Source organism: Trachurus japonicus, chromosome 6 (assembly GCF_045865225.1).
Source record: "Trachurus japonicus isolate A0001 chromosome 6, Traja_1.0".
In the NCBI taxonomy this organism is placed as follows: Eukaryota; Metazoa; Chordata; class Actinopteri; order Carangiformes; family Carangidae; genus Trachurus; species Trachurus japonicus.
The window spans coordinates 33,806,504-33,832,429 of NC_140912.1; the positions used below are offsets into that span (position 1 = coordinate 33,806,504).

General features: G+C 42.5%; 3 protein-coding genes across 4 annotated transcripts; 2 read left to right on the forward strand and 1 right to left on the reverse strand.

Annotated features, from left to right (window-relative positions):
• The first annotated feature begins 2,173 nt into the window (after nucleotides 1-2,173).
• Nucleotides 2,174-7,898, forward strand: LOC146986530 (hyaluronidase-like). 2 transcript variants are annotated; one of them, XM_085780275.1, is made up of 5 exons: nucleotides 2,174-2,253; nucleotides 3,241-3,242; nucleotides 4,804-5,726; nucleotides 6,922-7,011; nucleotides 7,314-7,898. In XM_085780275.1, the coding sequence occupies exons 1-5, from the start codon at nucleotides 2,174-2,176 to the stop codon at nucleotides 7,641-7,643; spliced, it is 1,425 nt and encodes a 474-aa protein (XP_085636401.1). In that variant the 3' UTR covers nucleotides 7,644-7,898. The 2 variants fall into 2 exon arrangements, with proteins under 2 accessions (XP_085636401.1, XP_085636400.1); XM_085780274.1 differs by lacking the exons at nucleotides 2,174-2,253; nucleotides 3,241-3,242 and having other exon boundaries at nucleotides 4,772-5,726.
• A 5,216-nt stretch (nucleotides 7,899-13,114) lies between these two features.
• On the forward strand, nucleotides 13,115-16,721 carry LOC146986531 (hyaluronidase sv-hya-like). Its single transcript, XM_085780286.1, has 4 exons — nucleotides 13,115-13,151; nucleotides 14,462-15,422; nucleotides 15,541-15,630; nucleotides 16,229-16,721. Exons 2-4 carry the CDS (start codon nucleotides 14,481-14,483, stop codon nucleotides 16,646-16,648), a joined length of 1,452 nt encoding a protein of 483 aa, XP_085636412.1. The 5' UTR covers nucleotides 13,115-13,151; nucleotides 14,462-14,480; the 3' UTR covers nucleotides 16,649-16,721.
• Nucleotides 16,722-21,624: 4,903 nt separating this feature from the next.
• LOC146986532 (protein NLRC3-like) lies at nucleotides 21,625-24,804 on the reverse strand. Its single transcript, XM_085780500.1, has 4 exons — nucleotides 24,469-24,804; nucleotides 22,815-24,325; nucleotides 22,410-22,583; nucleotides 21,625-21,637 (listed from the first exon to the last, which is right to left on the reverse strand). Exons 1-4 carry the CDS (start codon nucleotides 24,592-24,594, stop codon nucleotides 21,625-21,627), a joined length of 1,824 nt encoding a protein of 607 aa, XP_085636626.1. The 5' UTR covers nucleotides 24,595-24,804.
• Nucleotides 24,805-25,926: the final 1,122 nt, after the last annotated feature.

The window sequence follows — 25,926 nt, forward strand, 5'->3', positions numbered from 1 at the left end:
CCTTTCTCAACAATGAGCTGTAATTTCCCTAAATATAAATCATGTATTCTTTGTATTGCTGCTGACATTTCAGCTTATTGGACTCATGGGTGCTTTGACTTAAATCATATTTTGTATCTGTATCTTTTCTGTCATTTGTCTTGGGTTTATTACACTAAAAACATCCTAACTTTAAAGGATCAGATCTGTTTTTCAGTGATTCATTTGAATTTAATGGTTTCAGTTTGTGGTTTTTTATTTCATCTCAGTGTGGCTGATGACCAGCTGGCATCTCTGAAGCCGATGTAATGTACTGTAGTTGTGAGAAAACACTGAACAGGATGCAAACTATGGCACATACTGTACATTCATGGACACATGACTCAGCAGTTCTCTGTGGTTTTATGTTTCTTCAATGTCGACTTCTGGCCACAGAGCAAAAAATAAAATGTCTCAGCTCCTGCAAAAAAAACACCCCACAGAACTGACAACTGATCATGTGTTTGTCGGTGCTTCCAGTCCGTTACCAAATATGCAACAATGACTATGCAACAAATGGAAAATGTCACCTGAATGTAAATGCACTGCAAATAAAGACTTTTCTTCAGTACACCTGAGTTTTATAGTTTATTTTTTGATCTGTGTAAAAAAAACACAGAAACTGTGGAAACTGAGCTGAACCTCAAAAAAACTTCAAGGTCACTTTACTCTTTCCTCATACAGCAACAAGTGTGTAACAGATCGCAGCGGCATGTCCACATACTGAGGGCAGAAAAAAAGTTAGAGGTGTGAACGAAGCCTCTGTTTTCTCAGCAACGATGATGCATCAAAAAATACCACACATCTGAAAACCTGAACGTTTCATCACTAGAAAACTAAAAGTCAAACACAGACACTGTTCTGGTGCAATCCTCAGAACATACCCTTAAAATAATTTAGCATCTTTCCACACGTTTCTTTCTTCATCTTTTTGACATATTTTTGACATAGGGGAGAGCGGGGTAAGTAGTGCCAATTTTTACTTAAACTGCCTTTAAAGCAAGGGGATTATAATAATGCCCCCAACTAATATATGTACATATAGTTTAGGATGTTGTGCATCCCTGGGAACAATCACTTTGAATCTTAAATCAACCGTTTCAGAAATATAGCTTTAGAAAAAAAAAAAAAATTCTGGCACAACTTGCCCCCGGTGCGGGGTAAGTTGTGCCATTAGAGAGAATACACTGGGGTAAATTGTGCCATTGATAATTGAAGTAAAACAGATCATTTTAATCTCACAAATGTTAATGCTATATAAAAGCAAGACATTCAATACAAAATGAAAGCCAGAAGCGGCGATGATCGGGCCCTCGCTTGTCCCCATGCAGTCGCGGAGGCCTGAGGCACGCTGGGGGCTGTGGCGCAAAGAAATGCAATGTTTTGTTCATCCACCAGGCTACGAGCACAACCAGACTGGGCAGGTGTGTTCAGGGGCGGTCCCTCATCACACATGTTAAGTTTCAAGCAAATCCGTGCCCACTGCCATGTTTCTCCTATACACAGACAGCACTGCCACTGGCACAACTTAACCCAGGCCCTTTGGCACAAATTACCCCAAGCCCAGCATTTTGAGAAAAAATGATTCCCCAGCTGTTTTGAGCTGGCATCATGCTAACTGTATAGACTCATGGTGTAGCTTAATAAAGCACTAAAACATGTGTGAACTGTTTTCAAAGTTATCTATAATTGTTCAAACACGGCAATCAAAAAACCTTGATCATATAAATTTTACTTTGGAGGGCAAAAACTTGTTTTTTGAACATAAATGTGCTTTTCTCTCAAGCCATGTGTCTCCCTTCTTGATAGGATGAGTGAAATGGATGCCCCTTCAAAAATATGTGGTCACAGGACCAACTTCTTCTATGGTTTTCTAGATAACAGGGGTGGAACTACTTGCCCCATGGCACAAATTACCCCACTCTCCCCTATTGATTTGATGAGATTTGTTTCTTTGTCATTAGTCAAACTGATTTTGACCCTAAACACAAAAAGAAAAGTGATAAAACAAATTAAAGTAAACAAAACTACAACTATAACAATAAAATATTAAAATCTCCAAAAATGGCCTCAATGCAACGACCAACTGAGCGACAGGTCCGGCCCAGACATCAGGACGTTGATCAGATAACGATCGATCAGTTTCCTCCGACACATGAAACAGCAAAAAAATGAGATACAGAGAAGTTCAGAAACGATCAACAGTCGTTCAGAGGAGACTGAAGACAACGGACGGTAGGAACTGATGATATGGAAATCATGCAAAAATAGTTAAAATTCAAATCTCACCTGTCAGATAATACAAGAACTGTGAGATTGATTTTGTACAATTAATCTTTGATTAGATCGTTAAAAACTATTCTGATTATGAGGCGAGAACAAAAATCTTGAGTCTTTGGGAAATGTGAGAATCTGAAACTAGATATTTTTTATTCTTTTTCTGTTGTATTGATTTGTGGGATTACAATGCTAACAGTTGTGAGATTATAAAAAACATGATCTTTTTTAATTTTCTTAATTATTTGTAGTTGTAGATTTACAGCTAGCAGCATCAGTTGCATAAAAAATTACAGTGAACAATTTGACACCATCACATTCAGCTGAGAGAGAGAGAGAGAGAAGTGACCACATCGGGGGACCGGGCCTTTGCTGCCCGGGCCCCTCAGCAGTGGCAAACTCAGTGTCCTCTTTTAAATCACTTCTTAAAACTCACTGTTATCTTCTGGCCTTTATTTTTTAAACTGACTCTGTTTTCTTAATTATGTTACTCTTTTAGGCTGGATTGCACCAACAAGGTTTAATTTAATCTAAGATTAGCTCTAATCAGAGATTAGTAAAACTCAGTTTAAAATGAGTTAATCCATGTTTAAAATTAAGCAGAGCTCTGTTGCACCATTTAAAATTAATCTCAGTTTAGTAAAACTCAGTTTAACTGAATTTAAACTGAATTTAAACTGATTTAAATCAGTAGGGACAAGTGTGTATAAAGGAAACTAATTAAATATGCGAAATGGAGTTTTGTTCGTTGCAGTTTGTAAACAAAACATTCAAGCTGGGCGGGCTCAACTGTGTAGACTAGCCTCCTGCCACTGACAGCAGCAATCAAGACCGCAGAGGAAACGAAATACAGTCTGGGCCGATACCCGCCATCACCAACACCAGAAGCCTCTGGTTTTGTTTTGTTTTTTAAACAGGAGAGCCGAGCTGGGAAGACGGTGTTAGCGGTGGATGCTAACCACTACCACTAGCCGGATTTAGCATCGAGCTAGCTCCCCACAACGGTCCTCATACTTGTTACCAGTCGAGGCTTTAGTTGTCAGTGACGGTCAGGAATCGGTCTGCAGCTCCAGCGCTTCACTCAGACTGTACTTCTTTCTTTTGTCCTCCTGACTGCTGCTGAGAGAGAGAGGGAGAGACGTGCTAGCACTCGTTAGCATCAGAGACAGCTAGTGCAGCTAGCAGCCCTGAGCCTTCTACTCGGCTGCAGTAGCTTCACCTGAGCTCTGTCAGAGAAAACACTGTCTCTCTCCGCCCAGAAACGTCTCTGTGCGCAACAAAACAAAGCAAAAGAGAGAAAATTGAGAGACAGAGCTGCCTGTCTCTCAATTTTCCTCAAGGAACTTCATAATTTTGCTCACTCCAGCTCAAAAATGCAGCCATTGAAAAAATTAAACCTCCTCCACTGTCAGTTTAAAATTAACCCTAGATCACAGTTTAAACTGGAGTTTAAAGTTCTGGTGCAACAGGATTAAAATTAAACTTAGTTTAGAGTAAAAATTAAACTGAGGTTTAAAGGGAGGTTTAAATCTAATCTGTCTTAATTTTGAACTAGGTTTAAAGTTTAGTGCAACAGAATTTAAACTTAAACCATGATTTAATCTGGTTTTAAAGTTAAACCTTGTTGGTGCAATCCAGCCTTAGTTTTTTATTCTGTATTCCTGTATTCCAATGATATTGTATTTTTAGGTATTTCAATTATATTTATTGATAAGCACTTTGTAACCTTGTTTTGAAGGTAAGTTAAATCATTATGATAGGTCTGTGACCAGGCTTGTGCCAATCGGCAACCGGATCCTCTTTAGGCGATTGAGAGGACGATCGGCAATGCTTGTTTTTTCTGCTATAAAAAACACACACGCTGCTACGGCTGTGCAGCGCCACATCCACTGTGTTCTGGATCAGCTGATCAGTGCCAGATGGTGGTTAGATTTTAACATCTTCAACTCTTTTTATGCAAAGTGCAGCCAAACACCAGGCTAAAGAGAGAGGAACAGCAGAGCTACTCAGACAGCTCGGTCAGCTGCAAGTGAGATGGCCGGAGAGCGCAGCGCTGTCATTTCTTTCAGTTTTTTTTAGCGACTGTATGCAAAAGTCTGTGGTGACACAGGTGACGTTATGCATTCCTCCTTTTTGTCGTGCATGCATACCTGTGTACCAGTCATGTGCACCCCTGGTTATATTCCTCCTACTATTAAAGGTTTGAAAATGGTACAAATGCAACAGCATCGTCTGCAAACAAGTGAAACATTTAAGTCAAATAATCGTCCTTATTTATTATTATGATTATACATCTACATCAAAAATGGACAAAAAAGGGCAGACATCAAACAATTGGGTGACCTTTGTTTCACAGGTTCAATATTTTCCTAATTGCAACTTTAATACATTCTGCACTTGGTGCTAATTGTTGGGAAATGGTGGATGTCCAAGGACCCAGACCATAAACTCTGTCATGTCTCTGTGAAATCACATCTACTATGTTGTTTTTCTTCTATTCGTCCACAGCGACCATGATGTCCATGTCCTTCCTCTCCTGCCTCACCCTCTCTGTCATTCTATCTGTCACCACCGGTGTCACTTTACCCAACACCGAGCCGCCTCTGATCCATGACCACCCCTTCTTGGCGATATGGAACGCCCCCACCGACCAGTGTCAACAGCTCCGCATCCCGCTGGACACCGCGGCCTTCCAGGCGGTGACCACACCCGCCAACACCCCCGGTCAGTTCCTCACCATCTTCTACCAAGACCGCCTCGGCCTCTACCCAATGGTCGACACCATCAGGCGTAAGATCTACCAAGGCGGGGTCCCTCAAAACGGCAACCTGACGGAGCATCTGACCAAGGCCCAGGGGCAGATAAACCGCTACATCTCCCAGGATTCCTCTCCGGGGCTGGTTGTCATCGACTGGGAGTCCTGGCGCCCGCTGTGGGCGCAGAACTGGGGATCCAAACGTATCTACCGGAAGCTGTCCATCGCCCACGCCTTGCAGGTGTCGCCGTTTTCATCATCTAAAGAAATCCACAAACTGGCCAAGAGCGAGTTCCAGCAGGCCAGCCGCCGCTTCATGGAGAAGACCATCGGCCTCGGCATCGGCGAGCGTCCGAGCCGCCGCTGGGGCTTCTACCTGTTCCCCGACTGCTTCAACTACGGCTGGAACAAACCCAACTACACGGGGAAGTGCTCCGCCAAGACCCAGAAGCAGAACAACCAGATGTTGTGGCTGTGGGAGCGCAGCACCGCCCTCTTCCCCTCCGTCTACCTCCACCAGGGCCTGAGGAACTCCCCCCTTGCCGCCATGTTTGTCCGCAACCGCGTCCAGGAGGCGCTGAGGGTGGCGGCGATGCCGAAGCGTCCGTACACGGTGCCGGTCTACGTCTACTCCAGGCCTCTGTACCGGGATCAGACCAAGCAGTTCCAGAGTCTGGTGAGTCTAGTCATGAACTTAGAGGAATAGTTCACTCAAAATTGAAATCCGAAGTCCTCCGTGGCTTCTCTGAGTTACAGGGGGTCTCGGCGTAGCAGTGCATGTCCATATAACGGTTGCAAATGGATACCAACTGTCTTCGTAACAAAAAGACACAACAAAAAACATCCAAATACCTCCATGCTGCTCGTATGTAATGTCTGCCTTGTATTGAAGCCCCGAAAGGTGAAATTGTTCCGAAAAAAATTACAATAAGTCTATATTTCAAGCTTGTTTGTAACGGAAGCTCCTCTTCCTGGTCCGTCCAAATCTCGCGAGATTTGGATTAAGCCATTACATACGTGCAGCATGGAGGTATTTGGATGTTTTTTGGTGTGTCTTTTTGTTACGAAACTTCTCCCAGCCCTTAGTCGACATGAGGGTGAGTAGATAATGAGTGCAATTTGATTTTTGGGTGAACTATTCTTTTAACATCTGTCCAAGTCACATGAGTAGCCTAAATGTGTCGAATTGCAAATCAGGTCGAGCAGGTGCAAACGTCTCACCTTAGACTTATCAGGTAGATGACATCACATCCTGCCTACAGATCTGTCATTGGTCATTTTTCAGTCACCAACTAGCACAACATCAAACCTAATTTACTGTATCTCTGGATAAAGAAACTTAACAATATGATGATTATTATAATGATTTTGTGCATTTCAGCCGATGTTCACCTATGTAGACGATATTTAACTTTATATTTAAAGCCAAAGAACAATCATGTCATTTCTGCATGATTCATTCTGAACAGGAATAAACCGACAAGTTTAGTTATTTGAATTATGTGAATTGTTTGCCTGTTATAAAAAGCCTGTTATATAAAATAATAACTATGGAACCAATTTCTTTGCTTTATGCAATAGCAATATTTTGCATTTATTTACTGTTTTTATTTACTAAAAATATTCTTGTGAAAGGTTTTCTTGTTAATACATTGTAACAATAATATATGACTCAGATCAGGCTCCTATATAATTGATGACTTAAATCCCATTTACCCATCTTCAATGCACTGCATGTTAAGTACAAAGAACCAACAGGAAGTTTCAAGTACATTTTTGATCTAAATGACCTCCTATAAACCTAAAACAAAATGTCTGACGAACTGATATGAATCTTAATAATGATGTGTTGTTGTTTATTTGTCTCTCAGATGGACCTGGTGAGTACCGTCGGGGAGTCGGCTGCTCTGGGAGCTTCAGGTGTCGTGATGTGGGGAGGGACCAAAGACTACAACAACAAGGTAACATCTGCTTCACTGGGTGGACTGGTCCGCTCCCAGTCACTACGGGACATGTTGTTGATGTGTAACTTTTTAGCCGTGACAGTAAATGCATCACACTCCTTCACAGAGCTGGAAACAGGAACTCAGACGGCCGGGCGTTAATTAGTAAAACCATTAAACCGACTATGTTTCCTGTTCCAGGAGGAACTGTCGGTCGTGACTCTGAAGTATTTTTCTTATCTCTGCGAACAGATGTGTGGAATAACTGTTGCAGATTTTCTGCCGTTTCATGCCTCTTTATTTATTGCCACTTCCTGCAGGCCGCCTGTCAGTCTCTGTCCGAGTACCTGGCCTCCACCGTCAACCCGTACATCGCTAACGTGACGGCGGCCGCCATGCTGTGCAGCGAGGCCCTGTGCCAGGGGAAGGGCCGCTGTGTCAGGAAGACGTACGACTCCTCCCACTACCTGCACCTGAACCCCGCCCACTTCAGCCTGCTGCGGGCCGACAGGAAGTACGTGGCGATCGGTCTACCGTCCGCCGCCGACCTCAACGCCTGGGCTGAAAGCTTCACCTGTCAGTGCTACGCTGGGTCCAGCTGCTCAGCCAAACTGCTGTATCCAACCAAGATCAAACTCATCTGGGTTTAATGTGTCAGAGAGCAACTTCCTGTTTATGATTCGATTGCATCATTAATGCAATTAAGACTACAGTCTGTAATTTGATCCAATAAATAAATCAGCAATGTTGAATTATTGAAAAAAATTGAGATTTAATGCAGAATTTAATTTATATTTTGCAGGTCACATCATTAAAAGGGACATAATTGTCTTTCTACAATGAAATAATAATTTAATTTGAATTTTAAATCAAAGAACTAAAAGGTGGCTCAATAAAAGCTTTGCAAAAAACAATGTTTAGCATTTTCTTTGGTTGAACAAACTGCACTGAACAAAGCTCCAGTACTGTATAAAGACATTTATTTGTGTTAAAGCTCCATACAGTATAAAGGTAGATGTTTACTATAGGCTAAATGACATCTGAGCCATAAAACCAGCTGTCAGGACTTCCGGTCACTTTGTGATGTCACAACAAAGCAGTCACCAAGCCCCGCCCACCATCACCTCAACCCTCCATCCAATAATTAGCAGGATTTGGTTTTTCAGAGTGTTTTATTCTGAAATCTGTTCTGTTTTCTATTCTTTTCATAACATTTTTCATCTCACACTTTGTTGGGGTATTACCACATTTTATAATCTGTGTTTTTACTGTTTTATTCTTTTGCTTTTACTTCTATTTTTGTGTTTCTTTTTCATAAAACACACCGAACGACCTCTGATAACAGAAATTCTACAACCCTGACTTCAGTGTTTTGGTCTCATTATCAGAAAAATGGTTTGAATATGATTTTGGTTGTATACAATATGCTGGTTCTACTGTTTTTATTGACTTTAAGATTTGGCGAATAAAATGAATAATTAGTGTTCTCGTGAGAGTGACAGATGTTTCTCAGTGTCGACACTTCGACTTGTCTCAGCAGGAAATGTTCTGGAGTAATTAGCACCGTTTAGTGATGATGGATCGTCTCCATGTGGGTGTGTCACTGTTCAATCAAATCAACACACCGGTAATAATGTTCAGACATTATGTAAGTCTCAGTTTGACTGAAGAACACAGAGTGCCGGGGTGAGGTGGGGTCAAAGGTCGGTCAGTGTGATACAGGGACCGATGAGTGATGATTTGTCATCCGGTGTTTTTCAAACGTCTGACTGGACTCGTTGACTCGGTGATGGTTCCATGGAGGCGGGTGAGTTTTTCTAGGAAGGATGAAGGGAATGTGTCCAGAGTGACAAACCATGACGTTGGTAAAAAGAAGATATACCCGTTTGGGAAAACTGTCTGCGATGATTCTCAGTCCTACAGGTTGTTTTTTATTTCCCATAATTATTTGGTACCTGCACCTGGACCTGCCCTAAGCTCGTGTTGTTCCTACAGCGTTATGATTTTATCATCTGCTGCAGTAGTTGGATAGAAATGTAAATTAAGTTAAGGCCTTCAGACCAGTTTCATGGGATCAGATTTAACTCATTAACACCTCCCACTGCAAAAACTCAAAATCTTTCCAAGAATATTTGTCTTATTTCTTGTCAAAATGTCTCATTTCTAGTCCAAAACTAATCTCTTTCCACTTAAAACAAGACTCATCACGTAAAAATGTACTTGTTTTAAGATCATTTTCACTTCTTTCAAACAAATTTTCACTTAAAATAAGTAAAGTAGTAGTAAGTAGAAAGATCTGCCAGTAAAAGGAAGTTTATTTTGCTTGTAATAAGAAAGAAAAACTTGATAGCTCCACTATCAGATTTTTGTAATTATTTGAAGTGAAAATATGCTTGAAATAAGTAAAACTGTCTAAAAACAAGCTACTTTTTATGGGATGAGTCTTATGTATAATGAGATTTGTTTTGACTAGAAATAAGACAAATATTCTTGGTAAGATTTTGAGTTTTTGTAGTGTGATATTAACATGCACAGTGTGTAAACAGATTTGGCCAGTTGTGAACACCTGAAGAACACGAGCCTGTTCTGAAGAAGGAAAAAAAAAGGGAAAAGAAAGTGAGTTCAAAGGTCACGACAACACTTCCTGACTCAGGTCACATCTTCTCTCCAGGTGCTTAAGAGGCCAAAAGTGTCGGAGCAATAGGTGAGGTCAAAGTTCAAGACAATTCATTCAGGGTTAGTGTTTGACTTGATGCTTAATTTGTCACTTTTATATCCTCTGGTTTTATTTTGACTTCTTTACCCGGTGGCTCATAAGATCATTAATAAAGTGTCAGTAAATGATTATGAACATTGATGCTGATTTAGAAATAAACTGTCAGTGAGATGTTTTATAAAAGTAAAAGTCAGTACTGAAATTCTGTGCTTGAGACATCTACTCACCAACCATTTATACATGTATGGTAACCTAATATATGTATATTGTTTACAAAATTACAGACTAATTAGTATCAGGGTAGGACGAATGAAATTATGAATTTGGGATTTAATAATGATTAACTAATGATTAATACTGTGTCACTACTGACAAGATTCATTCATTTATTCATTCATTTGTTAACCTCCACTCAGAGTGTAATAAGAATGTAATAATTAGAGTATTTAATTTTTATGTATTTTACTTCAGTGTTTCATGATCTGTGTTGTTCGTCTCCATTGTCTTTGCTGCTGCTTGTGACATTGTAAATTTCCCCTCGGGGATTAAATAAAGTATTCTGTTATTCTATTATTAAAATAAAGAGAGAAGTAAAAGTTCAAATTTGAAACAAATTAAAAACCATATTTTGACCGAAAGCAGGAACAGTTGGTAAAATAAAATAAGATTAGGGATTTAAATCATCTAATAAAAATGAGGTAAATTTCATCATAATCCAAGTTGCAGGTGCACAGTATGAAAAACTGGATTTTCCAAATTCAGTAAAAGAAAAAAGAAAAAAAAAACAACAGCTGGCACCTGCAGCGTGGCCCAGAGTGTGTGTCTGTATGGACGGTGACTGTTGTGGTTTTAACTGAGCCCTTCAGTCACTGTGAGTCAGTGGAAACTCTCCTTTAATAGAATCCAGTAGAAAACCAGTGGACATTACTGTAAGTCAGCAGCAGGTTGATAATCAGTGATTCAACCAGTTCATCCTGCTCGGCCCATGATTCACCTCCTGATGGTGAAACCAAGCCGGTACATTTCCAACAGCCACATGCAGCTGACCCAGCTCAAGCTGCTGCTGCTGCTGCTGCTGCTGCTGCATTCCTCAGCGTGTCCGGACACACAGGCCTGAGATCTGTGTCCACACATCATGCGTCCCCCCCTCCTGCAGCTTCCTCGCATGTCTTCCTCCAAGCATGGAGGAAGAGGAGGAGGGGGAGGAAGGGGAGGAGGAGGAGGGGACATCCCAGTTAAAAGCAGAAGAGCTCGGGGCGGCTGATCTCTGAGCTTTCTGACAAGTTCCCACAAGTGTGTGACGGCTCATTTATAAAAGAGAGGAGCTGAGCAGAGCAGCGAGGCGTTCATCAGCAGCAGGTAGTCGATTCATTTCCACCAGTCGCAGCTTCCACGGCGCTTCAAAGTTGGAAAGTTGGACTCCCATTACCACCACAGCAGCAGCAGGTCGGTGCTCGGCTCAAGTCGTTAAAAGTCGTTTATTGGTGTTTTTATGAAAGCTGAAGATGACAGGGTCCATAAAAAGTGACAGGACAAGTGCAGCCTGAGTGTGTATGTGTATGTGTGTGTGTGTGTGTGTGTGTGTGTGTGTGGAAGCTGCCCGGAGACAAAGATACTGCAGTTACACATCCGACCCCGTGACCTCGTAAAGATACTAATGTTAACACAGTGTGTGATGTCTATATCTGTCTGTCGCTGAGGCAACGCGACAGGTGACTGAGACTATGATCAATCAGTCAGTCCAGTCAGAGCAGATCAGACACAGAGTTCAGCTATAATTAGAAAAAAAAACAAAAAAAAATGAAAAGCATCTGCAGCAGCATCTGGAAGAGTGTCTGCTTTCAATTCTAGAGTCACACCACCACAACATCTGCACACATGTGGCTGCCACTGCTGCTGCTGCTGAACAGCGTGCAAATAAAAAACGGATAAATAATTCAAATAAAAAAACAAAACAAAAGATAAATCAGTTTTATGAACAGTAGGTCAATCAAATCTGTACATGTGAATATTTTTTAAAAACTTTAAACTTTGATACTGTTTGTGTTTCTGTAGCATGTGGCCATGTTTGCCTCGTTAAGATTAAGATATATGACCAATCTATGTGTGTTTTAATAGATAAAACAAACAGGTGCAGTGGGTCAGACAATAAGGATTAAATGGCCTGTGAGTTTATTGTCAGCTGACACTTAAAATCAAGCCATCTGCACTTTATATTCTATTTCATGGGTTTAAAAGTTGCAGAAAACACTGTAAACACAACTTTATACAGGTGTATCATGCTTTGTGGGAGATAGAAATTTAAAGATTACTTTTAGTATCTTTAAAGTTTGTGTGCGTTTTTGCTCTCACATGTGAAACTTTTTCTCTTTTTTTTTGCTTAGTTGATATTTTGTCTTTTACAGTGTTATAGGACTGAAGCAGATAAAGTTTTTACAGTCAGCTGATTTTTCTGGTTCTGGACGCTCTCTCTCTTTCTCTTTGTGGTTTATTTAAAGTATAAAACATCACAATCTCAATCAGGCGTGAGACGTTTTTATCTGTTTTTATGCAGCAAAGAAAATATTCAGAGGAAGCATCCTGACTCAGCTGTTTGTCCTCAGGATATTGAAAACACATAAATCTTGGTGCCACATGAAGAATCTCTCTGCTCCGTGTTTTGACTTGAACTCAAACTTTCTGTCGTCCAATGAGGAAATAAAAACAGTGTGTAATGTCACAAAGTGTTGGTGGGGAATTTAAGATGATGTACTGTTATTAATTATCATCTTTTAAAGATAAAATTGTAGTGAAAGGTCAAAAAGTCAAACATATAAAATGAATACTTCAGTAAATAACTCAGTGCTTACATGATGAAATGTATTGTGTAAAAGTGAATCTATAGCTGCTAACCTCAGATAAGTTAAAACAAGTTAAATAAGAGCTTTCTTAGTGTATTATCAATACACTAAGAAATTAATTAGTTAATTAATTACTTTAGTGGAGAGAATTACATTTCCTTTTTAAATTCAGCGTTATTTATTCAAAAACCAATACATTTTGTTTTATTTTTAACCTGTCTGATAAACTTTAATAATATTTTACTCATTTTTGGATTCTGACAAACACTATGTTATTAATAATAAATGAATATTGAAAGGTGTTTTTCTTGCACTAATTAAAATTGTTGAGACCAACAACACTAATGATGAAACCCACCTCTTCTCACCATGGACACAAACCTGCAGCAGTTTTAATTCACAATTTCATTCTAGAATTGTTTGTTGCATTATTTAAAAAGAACTTGAAAGTTACAGTTGTTTTTCTTTAAACAATTGTTGCCGCGACGACTTCAGAATGTAGCTAACATTTTAAGTTAAACATGTAGCGGTGACAGTCACAGCTGCTGCTCTTCTTTCTTTCTTTGCTACCTCTTCAGACATCTGCTTTTCTTCTGAACCAGGTGAGCTGTACAACCACTAACTCTGTTCAGTCCTTGCTGCACATATTAAAAACGTTCCTGCTTTTCACAAGCTTCATTATAAACTGGACTGAGTCTATGAACATGCTGACAGCTCATTGAGGTCGCACTAAAGCATCACCCTCACAATCATTAGTTAACATGCTAAAACATAAAACTGTTATGTTATGTTTTCAGCTACTACAATGTATTCTTCTCTCAGTGTTTTGTTTGGTTTTGTGTAACCTTTATCTCAACTAATATCCTTCTACTGTAGCCTATTTGGTGCTTTTGGTGTCATCGCTTTTCTTTATTTAACTTTATAAAAAAAAATCTCAACTATTCACATATTTTTGCAACTGCTTTACACCGGTCTCTAAAACTAAGCCCATTTTTTAAAACGTTTTTTTGTTGTTCAAAGTAGGTAAGTACTTTGGATTGCATTTTAACTTGCAACTTAGGTTGCCATATAAATGAAGTTTGAATGATGGATTATGTTTAGTAGGTGTAAAATTGACTGTGTTCACTGACCAACCAAAATTGCGACTGCAAAGCTACCAGCTAGCAAAGCTAACGATAAGGTCCACTGTCTCTGAACATAATTTTCAAAACAATATGAGCCTGTAACGTCGTAAAGTGTCAGATTCAGCTAAATTATAGTTTATAATTAGTCCTTAAAGGTATTCAGAAAAGAAATTAATTTTGTGTAGGCTAATCACTCATCTATCAGACCAATAATGTAGCCCAAACTTTGTGCAAAATTCTATTTTCGAGTAAATCCGGGGTGAAAGTGGGGTAGTTTTTGGATAATGCATGAGCATGAATTATGCGTCACGTTGCTCCCAATTCATCAGCCAATTATATCAGGATCCGTCATCCGTCAATCAAACGTCTGAGAAAACAAGGAGACTCGTCCACCACCACTGAGGTCCCGCCCCAAACATTGAATATCCCGCCCGCTTGATAACGCCCAATCAAATTTGTTTTCCTTGCTCGGTTAAACTCGTGCGGCAATGGAAACTGGTGGAAGGAGGTGCGACAAACAGGACAAACGGCCATTTCTGAACACTTTTAAATTTCCAAAAACAATTTGAACCTTAGAGGAGCTGAATTGAGAAGTTTTGTGTGACAACCAACCAGAGAAAATGTGTTTGCTGTTCTGGGAACTTTAATGGACGAAACCTAAAAAGGAGAATATGAACTAGATGAAATCAGGGCAACGTCTGTTCACCTGAGACCAAAAATAAATGTCCCGAGAAACAGCATGAGCTCTTCCTAGCTTCAGTTTCTTCAATGTTTGTGTTTCCTCACAGATCTGATTCCTGATTCAAAATGAGCCGACTCAAGCTGCTTCATGACAAACAACATTTGTTTATCTTCATCGTCTTGTTGGCCGTGCTGAACTCCGGCTGGTCCTTACCGAGGACAGACCCTCCCATCCGTTCCAGTCAGCCCTTCCTCTTCATGTGGAATGCTCCGACCGAGCTTTGCGACATCCGCTTCGGCCTTCCCCTCGACCTCTCCCACTTCCACTTTGTCAGCAGCACGTTGAAGACGGCGACCAACCAGAGCATCTCCATATTCTACACCGACCGCTTCGGCCTCTTCCCCTACGTGGACGAAGACACCCACGAGATGTACGACGAGGGTCTGCCCCAGCTGATAGACCTGAAGGAGCACCACGAGCTGGCCGAGGACGACATCGAGTACTACATCCCCGCCAACCAGCCCGGCCTCGCTGTGCTGGACTTCGAGGAGTGGAGGCCACAGTGGGCAAGAAACTGGGGCAGCAAAGACATCTACCGACAAATCTCCATAGAGACGGTGAAGAAGAAAAACGCAACGCTGTCCGACGATGAGGCGGAAGATCGAGCCAAGATCGTGTTTGAACGTGCTGCCAAGAGGTACTTCCTGCGCTCCATCCGCATCGGGAAGAAGCTGAGGCCCAACAGGCTGTGGGGCTACTACCTGTACCCCGACTGCTACAACTACGACTACAACCAGGACATGGCGGGCTTCACCGGAGAGTGTCCCGCCATCGAGAAGGACCGGAACGACGAGCTGCTGTGGCTCTGGACGGACTCCACGGCGCTGTTTCCCTCCATCTACCTGGAGCTGGCGCTCAGAGACTCATACCAGGCCCGCTTGTTTGTTCGCCATCGGATCCAGGAGGCCGTGAGGGTGTCGACGCTCCCCAACAGCTCCTACTCCATCCCCATCTACGCCTACATCCGCCCAGTGTACAAGGACAGCGTTGACGAGTACATGTCCGAGGTCAGAGAGACGGGGGTTTAGACACAAAGTTAGGACGGTTGAATCAATAAAAACCTCTCTAGAGTTTGATTGATCCATTTATCGAATGTTTGATTGGCTGATTGTCATGTTCTTGCAGTTCGATCTGGTCAACACCATTGGAGAAGCTGCTGCTCTCGGCGCCGCGGGCGTCGTTTCCTGGGGCGACATGAACGTCACAGATGACGAGGTACAAAGTTACATCCCACTGGTTTTTAAAATGTGTGTCCATCTCGTTGTTACTGACTATAGCACTGGAAAAGAGAGTAACGACACGCATTGGTCCAATGGAAGCGCCTCCTGATGGCGGAATATGGGTATTGCAAAAGCGCCCAAGAACTGACAACTCTGCATTGTTGGTGAATGAGCAAGTGTGGTATTTTCAATAATTTAAGGACATTTATAAATCACCCACGTTAATAGCATCATTGAGGACCCTTTACAGATTACACACACATTACACATTAACACACAGGCGAGTAAAAAAAACAACAAAAAAACAGTTGTCTACATTAATGTTTCAATCTACATTTTGTAATAAACAAATTATAAGATATGACCACGACACCTATAAACAAAAACATGGCCGTATTCATCAATTTACAAGCAAGTGGGCAACACACATACATCGGAGTGAATGGGTTTTCTGGGCGCTTTTGCAATACCCATATCCTGCCACTAGGGGCGCAAAACCCTTACCACGGGAGTCAATGGTGGTGTCGTTACTCTCTTATTCCAGTGCTCTATTACTGACTAACCGACTGTTTTGTCATCCCACAATCCTCTAGGACTCCTGCTTCGACGCTCGGCGCCACCTAGAGCAGGTCATGAACGCGTACATCCTCAACGTCACCGTGGCAACGCAGCTCTGCAGCCAAGCGCTGTGCCAGAGCCGAGGCCGCTGCGTGAGGAAGCGCCGGGACGACGACGTCTTCCTGCACCTGGACCCGCGGCGTTACCGGATCCAGCGGCAGCGGCGCGGCGGCCCGCTGACGGTGAGCGGCGGCCTCTCGCAGGACGACATCAACCAGTTCGACCGCAGCTTCGACTGCGTGTGCTACAGCGAGGAGCCGTGCAGGTCGGTCATGACGCTCAACGTCCTGCAGGAGGCCGTCGTCACCCGGAGGAACCGCAGTCCCGACGGGACCCGCCCACTCCTGTCGGTGGTGACGATGCTCGGCCTGACACACATCTGGACGGGATTGTAACAACACACAAACCCTGACAGATGTGAAACAGAAAGTACAACAAAGGACAATTATACTGGTATTTGAGATCATCTGTGTCTTGTAGGTGTGAGTTTTGTTTTTATGTCGGATTTGTAATATTTTAAATTCAGTTTATTCTCCATCACTCAGTCACGGTTGGATAAACAACTGTTGGTATTTTTACTACAGTGGTCGGCAGTGTTGGGCACGTTACCTTAAAAAAATAATTAGTTACAGCTACTTTCCCACAAAAAAGGAACTGAGTTAGCAACTGAATTCCAGGAATAGTAACAATTACATTACTTTTTTTATTATAAAAAACTTTTTATTGGCAGTATCGGTAATGGTGTTATAACGGGAGAAACAGTAAATTTTTTGATTACTCGTTACTGAACTTATTTAACGACGCTGTTATTCCCATCACTAGTGGTCAGTGACACAGTTGGCTCGGTACAGGTGGCTTGTGTGATGTTAGCACAGAGGCTAACTAGCGAGCTTAAAGACTGTAATATGTCGCTTTATAAACATGTCAGCACCTGAACAGTATGTTTGACCTTTTCTTATCAACACATTCATCTTCTTATGGAACTTACTACGTTATATTTCCACACTGCGCTTTCTGCTTTCTCGCGTGAACTGACAACGTCTCCAGGTTTTCCTGTTTGTTTCCACACAGACCGACCAGAAGTGAAGGAGGTGTCAGATTAAAGACAGTTCTGTGAGTCAGACGAGATCTAACAAAGTCACAGTTTGTCCCGTCTTTGTAACCAAAACAGCATCATTCACACAGTTCAGTGTGATAGCAAAGAACAAAACAGTCAAGACAAGCTTGTTCATGATAATCTCACAGAAAAATGCTAACTTTTTCAATTTTCTATTACACTGCCATTTTGATCATTCATGTTTCCCTCGGGATGAACCAAGGTAAATGTTGTGATTGACTTTAAATCAGTGACTGAATGAACCCAGAATTATTAACATAGGTCTGTTTTACTGACTGAGTTGAACGTTTACAGGCCGTGCTGAGGAGGTTTGATGTGGACGAACATGTGGTTACACTAAAATGTCGCCTCTGGATGTTTTCGTCCGTCAAACCAGAGAAATGTGGACTCGAGCCAGAAAAGTGACATTTGGTTCCAGTTTATTTGAAGCAGCAACGTCAACGTCTTTCCTCTGTCTCATGTTTGTCCTGGAGGGAAGAAAAAACAGGACAATCGCCAACAAATCAAATATGAACTATTAATTAACTTTGATTTGTTGTTGTGAAGAAATAATTCATCTTTTCAAGTTGACTTCTGTTTGCTGTGATTAAATCTGCAGCACAAAGTCTTTAATACCAAACACAACAACTTTATCTGTTAGTGTTACAAATGTTTTGTTGTTCAATGTTGTTGTGTGTTTTAACCAGACTGTGAAGCCAAAGGACGATTTCTACATTTGTGGAGAATAAAGATGATTGTTGTTATTATTACCAACGTTTTTGCTGTTGTTGGTTGAAGTAGTAGTATAAACTTTGTTTGTATAGTTCTTATGAAGATAGACCTACAAAGTGCTTCAAACAATTTGCTAAACAACAAAACAAACACTTAAGATGAAATTGAGCAGCAAAGAATAAAAGGACAAAATACAGAAAAGAAGAGATATAATGGAATGGAGGGACAAGGAAAGTTTTATAGGTAAGTAAAATCTGAAAATCAACCTTCAGACTAAAGGGAATCACAAGTATGTGCTTAGTTTTCGTTACACAGGTTCCAGAAAAACTGGAGCTGCAGTACAGGCTGTCGACCACTAGATGGAGCACAGGAGAGCTGAGGCGGATCAGTGTGAGAGGAGTTTTTCATCCAGAGGAACCACAGTAACACAAACTGAGTTCATGAATAAATAAATAAATAAAATAAATAAACCTGCTGTATGTTCAAAGATGTTAATGTCACATTGACAAAGTCTTGCAAATAAAAATTATAAAAAGAGCTAAACATTTTTATTGAACTTCACTTTATGATGTTTTTCTGTTAAAGTCAGAGTTTCCCCTCAGTCTGAGCTGCAGTGTGTGTCGTCGTCCTGCAGGTGGAGACAGAGCTCTGTAACTAATGCCATGGTGTGTTCACTGACCCCAGAGACAGGTCTTTCACTCCAAACATGATCTATAACCACAAACAGTGACTGATGAATTTAATTTTCTTCCTTTGATTAGCATACTTAACATTTACGCTTCTGTCAAACATTTTGAAAAACAAGATCTATCCATTTCTTTTTTGGATATTCAAAATTTTATTGTTTTAGAAAATAGAGCAGTGGAAACATTCTTGGAAGCATAAATATTTTTCCATACAATAGTTTCCATTTTACATATTTTTCCAGACCATAAATGTATCAAATCTAATCCCATACTTTTCCATACTTGAGTAGGAATCCTGAATAAAAATGTTTCATATGATACACTGCAGTAGAAATACTTTCTTTAGTTACAGTAGGACAGTAAAAGCACTCCCTGTACTTACAGTAAAACAGTAAAAATACTTAATTTATTTACAGTAAAACAATAAAATACTTCCTGTAGATACAGTATCAGAGTAAAAGTACTTCTTACAAGGTATCACAGTGAATACTTCTTGTATTTATAGTATCAGAGTAAATACTTTTTACAGTAAAAGTATTTAGTTAGGAGTTAGTGGAGTAAAAGTACTTCCTGTACTTGAGTGACAGGTGAAGCTCATTGTTCCTGTTTGACTCAACACCTTTACCTGTGACTGGATCACTGATGATTGACACATTGAAGCTGCTGCAGCGTTTTCTGAGTCTGTGATGTCATAGATGATGTCATGTGTGATGTCACATCCTGACAGGTTCACCTGCTGCACTTTACACTTTATTTCACTCCCACAGTCTCATCAGCTGTGGAAACAGCTACAGATCAGACTCACTGCAGAGTCTCCAGTCGAAAGTCTGGACTCTTCACAAGATCATGAAGCTGCTGCAGAGATGAAGAGCTCAGCTTGTTGTTGTAGCTCAGGTAGCTGGGTCCTTCTTTCAGGTCCAGTTCTCTCAGGTGGGAGGGGTTGGACTTCAGAGCTGAGACCAGAGAAGAACAACTGATATCTGACAAACCACAGCCCTCCAATCTGAATAAAGAAAAAAAGAAGAAGATGAAATGATTGATGATTGATCAGATGTGTGTGTCCTGATCAATGATTAGTGTGTAAATGAGTAGAGGGACTTTGTATGGGAGGACGTTTAGGGAGAAGACATTGAAATGTGTGAATGTACATACTACTGTATATTATTAAGAATAGAAAAGGGACGATTAATATCACACACACACACACACACACACACACACACACACACACACACACACACACACACACACACACACACACACACACACACACACACACACACACACCTGCAGTGATCAGATCATTGATTATTGATCAGACTGAGTGAAATGAGCTGAAAGTGAAGAGTCATTGTCAGTGTGAGAGAAGAACAAGTGGAAACATGAGACAACAACTATTTCAAACGTCCTTCATTCATGACATCAAAGTCAATGATTCAAGTTCTGAGTGAAGATCAATCAGGTTCAGTTGTGGATCAAAGATCTAAGATCTACAACAGTAACAGTCAGTGAACTGACCCCAGAGTCTCCAGTCTACAGTCTGGACTCTCCAGAAAACCACTCAGATGCTTCACTCCTGAATCCTGCAGGTTGTTCCAGCTCAGGTCCAGGTGTCTCAGGTGGGAGGGGTTGGACTTCAGAGCTGAGACCAGAGAAGAACAGCTGATCTCTGACAAACTGCAGCCCCACAATCTGAATAAAGAATAAAAGCAGTGAGTTGAGGACAAAGCTCCTTGTTGACAGCGTTCAGTGTCTCATCATCTGTTCAGAGCTGAAGAAGCTTCAGAAAGAACAAGTTTAGAAAATCAAAGTCCAACAGCTGAAGCAACAGGAAGCAGGTTAAACAGTCACATAGAGAGAAAACAGCTCATTAATATTCATGAGAAGCTGCTGCTGCTTCAACACAGACGCAGTGACTCCGCCTCTTCACCTGTCAGCTCCACCTGTGGCTCCATCCAGACAAACTCATGTTGTGCAGCCACATTAACCAGAGATTTACTGACCATGCTCAAGACAACCAACATGTGAGGCTGAACTCTGTTACTATGACAACTAACGTGTAGAAACACATGTTGAATGAAGCTCAGAGACAGAAAAACCTGACACAAGCACACACCTGCTTATTATGGGATGTTGGCTTTGAATGTTTCACTATAAACATGACAGAGCCTCAGGAAAGAGGTGGAGCCAGCAGCTATTGATTATAGATCAGTTATTGTCTGATACATCACATGTGTTTCTGTAGTGGAGGTGAAACATGAAGAGAAACAGAGACTGGACTAAAAACCAGTGACGTGCAGTCAGGGCTTTGATTTATTCACTTCATCTAAAGTTGGATTCTTTTGGACTTTCAGATAACTTTACTACAAGTTCAATGTGTCAGAATGTGGTGATTTTCATGGTCTAATAAAAGCCAGTAAACAGAGCTAGCTTCTGTCCAGGCAGCAGCTGCACAAACCACTCAGCCATGTGTAGTATTACAGAGCAAAGGCCCAGAGCTGCTCTGCCTCTTCTGTCAGTACGGTGTGTATGTGGCTGTTTGCACATGTGCAGTAAGTTCCCACAGAGAGTTCACATGGAGGTGAAAAGGCACAACGCTACGCTGCCTCTTAACTTAACTGCACCATGTCTGAGCTGCACTTCTGTTCACATTGCCTTGGTGAATGGTCAACACACAGACGTGTCCCCTGGCTTTTTAATGTCCAGCAGTTTAGCAGCTAATTCAACTGCAGTGATGCTCCACTGGAGAGGTGAACACCTTAATGAGCTTTCATCTGAAGAACAACAGCAGCTTTTATCAGACGGGAGACCAACGCCTGAGCTACGGTGGCTAACAGTTAGCAAGTTTTAGTCTTCTTCAGGTCCAGAGGCTGTGGACACAGTCACAGTGACTCAGGAGAAACTGTCCACTGTCTGAAGCTGACCTCTGACCCCTCACTGACAGTGGAGTCATGTGACCAGAGGCTGCTCCACAGACACTGTGGACAGGAAGTAAACTCCTTTAATGTCATGTGACCATGAGCTGAAGCTTCCTTCCTGTGGATCCCGGTGTTGATGTTCATGAGCCTCAGTGTCTCTACAGTGGGATCATCAAACCAACACTGTTCTCTGAGCTACAGGACTTTAACCTGACCTCTCACACTGGGAAGCTGCTTTGACCTTTGACCCTGAACCAAGCAAAGAGGGAAAACTCAGATCTACATCACATCTGCTCACATCTGCTCAACTGCTTCAAAAATAATCCTAAAATTGTTGATAATGCGTGATCGTATTGCTGTTTGATGTATTTTTATGATTACTGCAATTGTTATGTAATTGTTGTTTTGACTTGATGTGCTCTCGACGTCATTGGAAATGAGGGTTTACCCTCAATGGCTTTTGAGATCTAAATAAAGGTTAAAGAAAGAAAGAAAAAACTTCTGCTACATTGGCTGATCCAGCTGTTCTGTTAGCAGCTTCATCTGAGAGCCAGCTCATCATCATCATCATCATCACCACACTGACCTCTGAGTGACCTCTGACCCTTCACCTTCTACCAGCTGCAGTAACATGGAGTCACAATCAGTCGCTGCTTCAAACTGAACTTCACACATTTGAGTTGAACACAGACAAAAGTCCAACAGGTCCAGTCAGTGAACTCACCTCAGAGTCTCCAGTCTACCGTTTGGACTCTCCAGTCCAGCACACACAACCTTCACTGATGAATCACTCAGGATGTTGTAGCTCAGGTCCAGTTCTGTCAGGTGGGAGGGGTTGGACTTCAGAGCTGAGGCCACGACTTCACAGTGACTCTCTGAGAGCCAACAACCAACAAGTCTGTGAAGAGAGAAAATACCAAATGTGTCAGAATCAAATCCGATGAAAGCTGCAGTAAAAACACAGTTGATGCATCTGATGACAGGACGTGATGATGTGATGAACATCTGAGCTTCAGCTCATCTTCTCTGACTGAGTTTTACAGGAAACAATGATCCTCATCACTCTGCTTATGTGAACTACTGATCTAAACTACTGATCAATAATTATATTGATTATGTCTGGTCTCACCGAGCCTTCTTGCAGTTCCTCACAGCTGGGATCAGTCTCCATCGTCCCTGAGTTGATGTGTTGTACTTGCTCAGATCAAACTGGTCCAGAACCTGCTCTGACATCTGCAGCATGTAGGCCAGAGCTGAACACTGGATCTCAGAGAGTTTCTCTGATCTGTTCTCTGACTTGAGGAACTGTTGGATCTGCTGATGAACTGACTGGTCCTTTATCTCCGTCAGACAGTGGAAGATGTTGATGCTTCTGTCAGGAGAGATTTTATCACTCTTCATCTCCTTCAGGTTGTTGATGGTTCTCTGGATGGTTCCTGGACTGTTGTCTGTCTGACCCAGCAGACCTCCTAACAGCCTCTGGTTGGACTCCAGAGAGAGGCCATGAAGGAAGCGAACAAACAGGTCCAGGTGGCCATTTCTACTGTTGAGGGATTTCTGCATGGCTCTCTTCAGGAAGTCATCCAGGGTTAAAACACCAAGGAAGTTATCCAGGACCTGTGTGTTCCTGTTGGTGAAACAGTGGAACATGTAGACTGCAGCCAGAAACTCCTGAACACTCAGATGAACAAAGCAGTAGACTGTTTTCTGGAAGATCACACTCTCTCTTTTGAAGATCTCAGTACAGAGTCCTGAGTTCACCAAGGCCTGTGTGACATCCAGACCACACTGCTCCAGGTCTTTTTGGTAGAACATGATGTTTCCTTCCTCCAGCTGTTCGAACGCCAACCTCCCCAGCTTCAGAAGAACTTCCCTGTCGGCCTCCGTCAGCTCCTGTGGACTCGTCTCATGTCCTTCACCGTACTTGTTCTTCTTCCTCTTTGTCTGGACCAGCAGGAAGTGAGAGAACAGGTCAGTCGTGGTCTTGGGCAGCTCTCCTCTCTGGTCTGTGGTCAACATGTGCTCCAGAACTGTAGCACTGATCCAGCAGAAGACTGGGACTTGACACATGATGTGGAGGGTCCTGGACGTCTGGATGTGTGAGATGATTCTTCTGGACAGATCTTCATCACTGGACCTCCTCCTGAAGTACTCCTCTATCTGGGCGTCAGTGAAGCCTCGGACCTCTGTTACCCTGTCAACACATGTAGGAGGGATCTGATTGGCTGCTGCAGGTCTGGAGGTGATCCAGACCAGAGCCGAGGGAAGCAGATTCCCCTGGATGAGGTTTGTCAGCAGCAAGTTGACTGATGACGTCTGTGTGATATCAGACACAACCTCCCTGTTGTTGAAGTCCAGTGACAGTCGGCTTTCATCCAGGCCGTCAAAGATGAAGAGAAGTTTACAGACAGCCAGCTGCTCTGCTGTGACCTTCTGTAATGTTGGATGGAAAACATGGAGCAGCCTGAGAAGACTCAACCGCTGATCTCTGATCAGGTTCAGCTCCCTGAACGAAAGCAGAACCAGCAGACTGACATCTTGGTTCTCCAAGCCCTCGGCCCAGTCCAGAGTGAACTTCTGCACCGAGAAGGTTTTTCCAACGCCAGCGACGCCATTGGTCAGAACCACTCTGATGGGTCTCTGTTGGACAGGTGAGACTGTAGAGACGTCCTCTCTCTGTTGGACAGGTGAGACCGTAGAGACGTCATCTCTCTGTTGGACAGGTGAGACTGTGGAGACGTCCTCTCTGTGTTGGACAGGTGAGACTGTAGAGAAGTCCTCACTCTGTTGGACAGGTGAGACCGTAGAGACGTCTTCTCTCTGTTGGACAGGTGAGACCGTAGAGACGTCCTCTCTCTGTTGGACAGGTAAGTCTTTAAAGATGTCATTGCACTTGATTGGAGTGTCATGGAGGGTCTTCTTCTTGGACGCTGTCTCCAGCTGTCTCACCTCATGTTGGGTATTAACCTCTTCACTCTGTCCCTCTGTGATGTAGAGCTCAGTGTAGATCCTGTTGAGGAGGGTTTCACTTCCTGTTCCCTCAGTTCCTTCAGTCACTCGTTCACATCTGCTCCTCAGACTGATCTTATGTTGATCTAAAACCTCCTGCAGACCACGATCTGCTGAGAGAGAAGAGACAGAGTCAGACTGAAGACAGAGAGTCTGACAATCTGATCAGATCATTTTCATCAGCTACAGAAAAACTACAGACAACAAAGGGAAGGTTTGAATCATCATCTTAAATGTCAGTGCTGTGTGATGGAACAATGACTCTGGAGAAAACAACAGGTCCTGGTTTCACAAATGACCACATCAGCAGACAGATGTCCAGTCTCACTTTGTCCACAGCTGCTCTGATTGGCTGTCTGCAGCTCACCTCTGGTTCTGGGTCTTTTTCCACACTGGGGACAGGAGGGGGGTCCTGAAGAACCAGACTGGTCCCGGTCTGAGGTGAAGCACTGTCTGCAGAACCAGTGTCCACAGCTGGTGGAGACTGGATCCTTCAGGACGTCCTGACAGAGACCACAGCAGGACAGCTGCTGGTCCACAGAGACACCACTCCTCTTCCTCCTGTCAAGACATTTCTGGATCAACAACATGTCACAGCTCCACATCTGAGCTCTGATTGGTTAACCACCTCAAGGGGGCGGGGCTTCAGTAACCAGAGGAGCAGAGAGAGAAAAAGTAGAGGAAGACAAGTGTAGAGAGACGAGCTGAATGAAGACCTGGTCCTGAACTGGTCTGGTTTCCAGGGGCAAATTTGGCCATAGGGAGTACCGGGAGTTTTCCCGGTGGGCCGGTCACTAATGGGCCAATAGGCGGCCGTTTTTTAATTATTTATTTAACTTTTTTTTTTCGCCATGCCTCGCCTTGCCTATTGTAACTCTCCCGGCCCAGGGAGAGAGACATGCATCGGCTCGGCCCACAGTGCTCATATCAGCTGCAGACACAGCAGAGAGGTGACGATTGGCCCAATGGCCCTATGAGAGGCTACAGAGGCCCAGGAGTCCCACCCACGCATGTTCTAGCCCCCCCCCCTCGTCCAATCACTTTTAATGATGAGGAGTCATGATGAGAGAGAGAGCAAGAGAGAGAAAAAAACAACACACCAGCGCACGAAAACGGAAAAGAGAAGTAAAAAAAAAAAAGGGTAGCACTACATAATACGGCCCGCGACTTACAGCGTACCTACCGCTCTCTTGCCGCGTAGGTTGCCGCTTATTTCACACAAGTACTGAGTA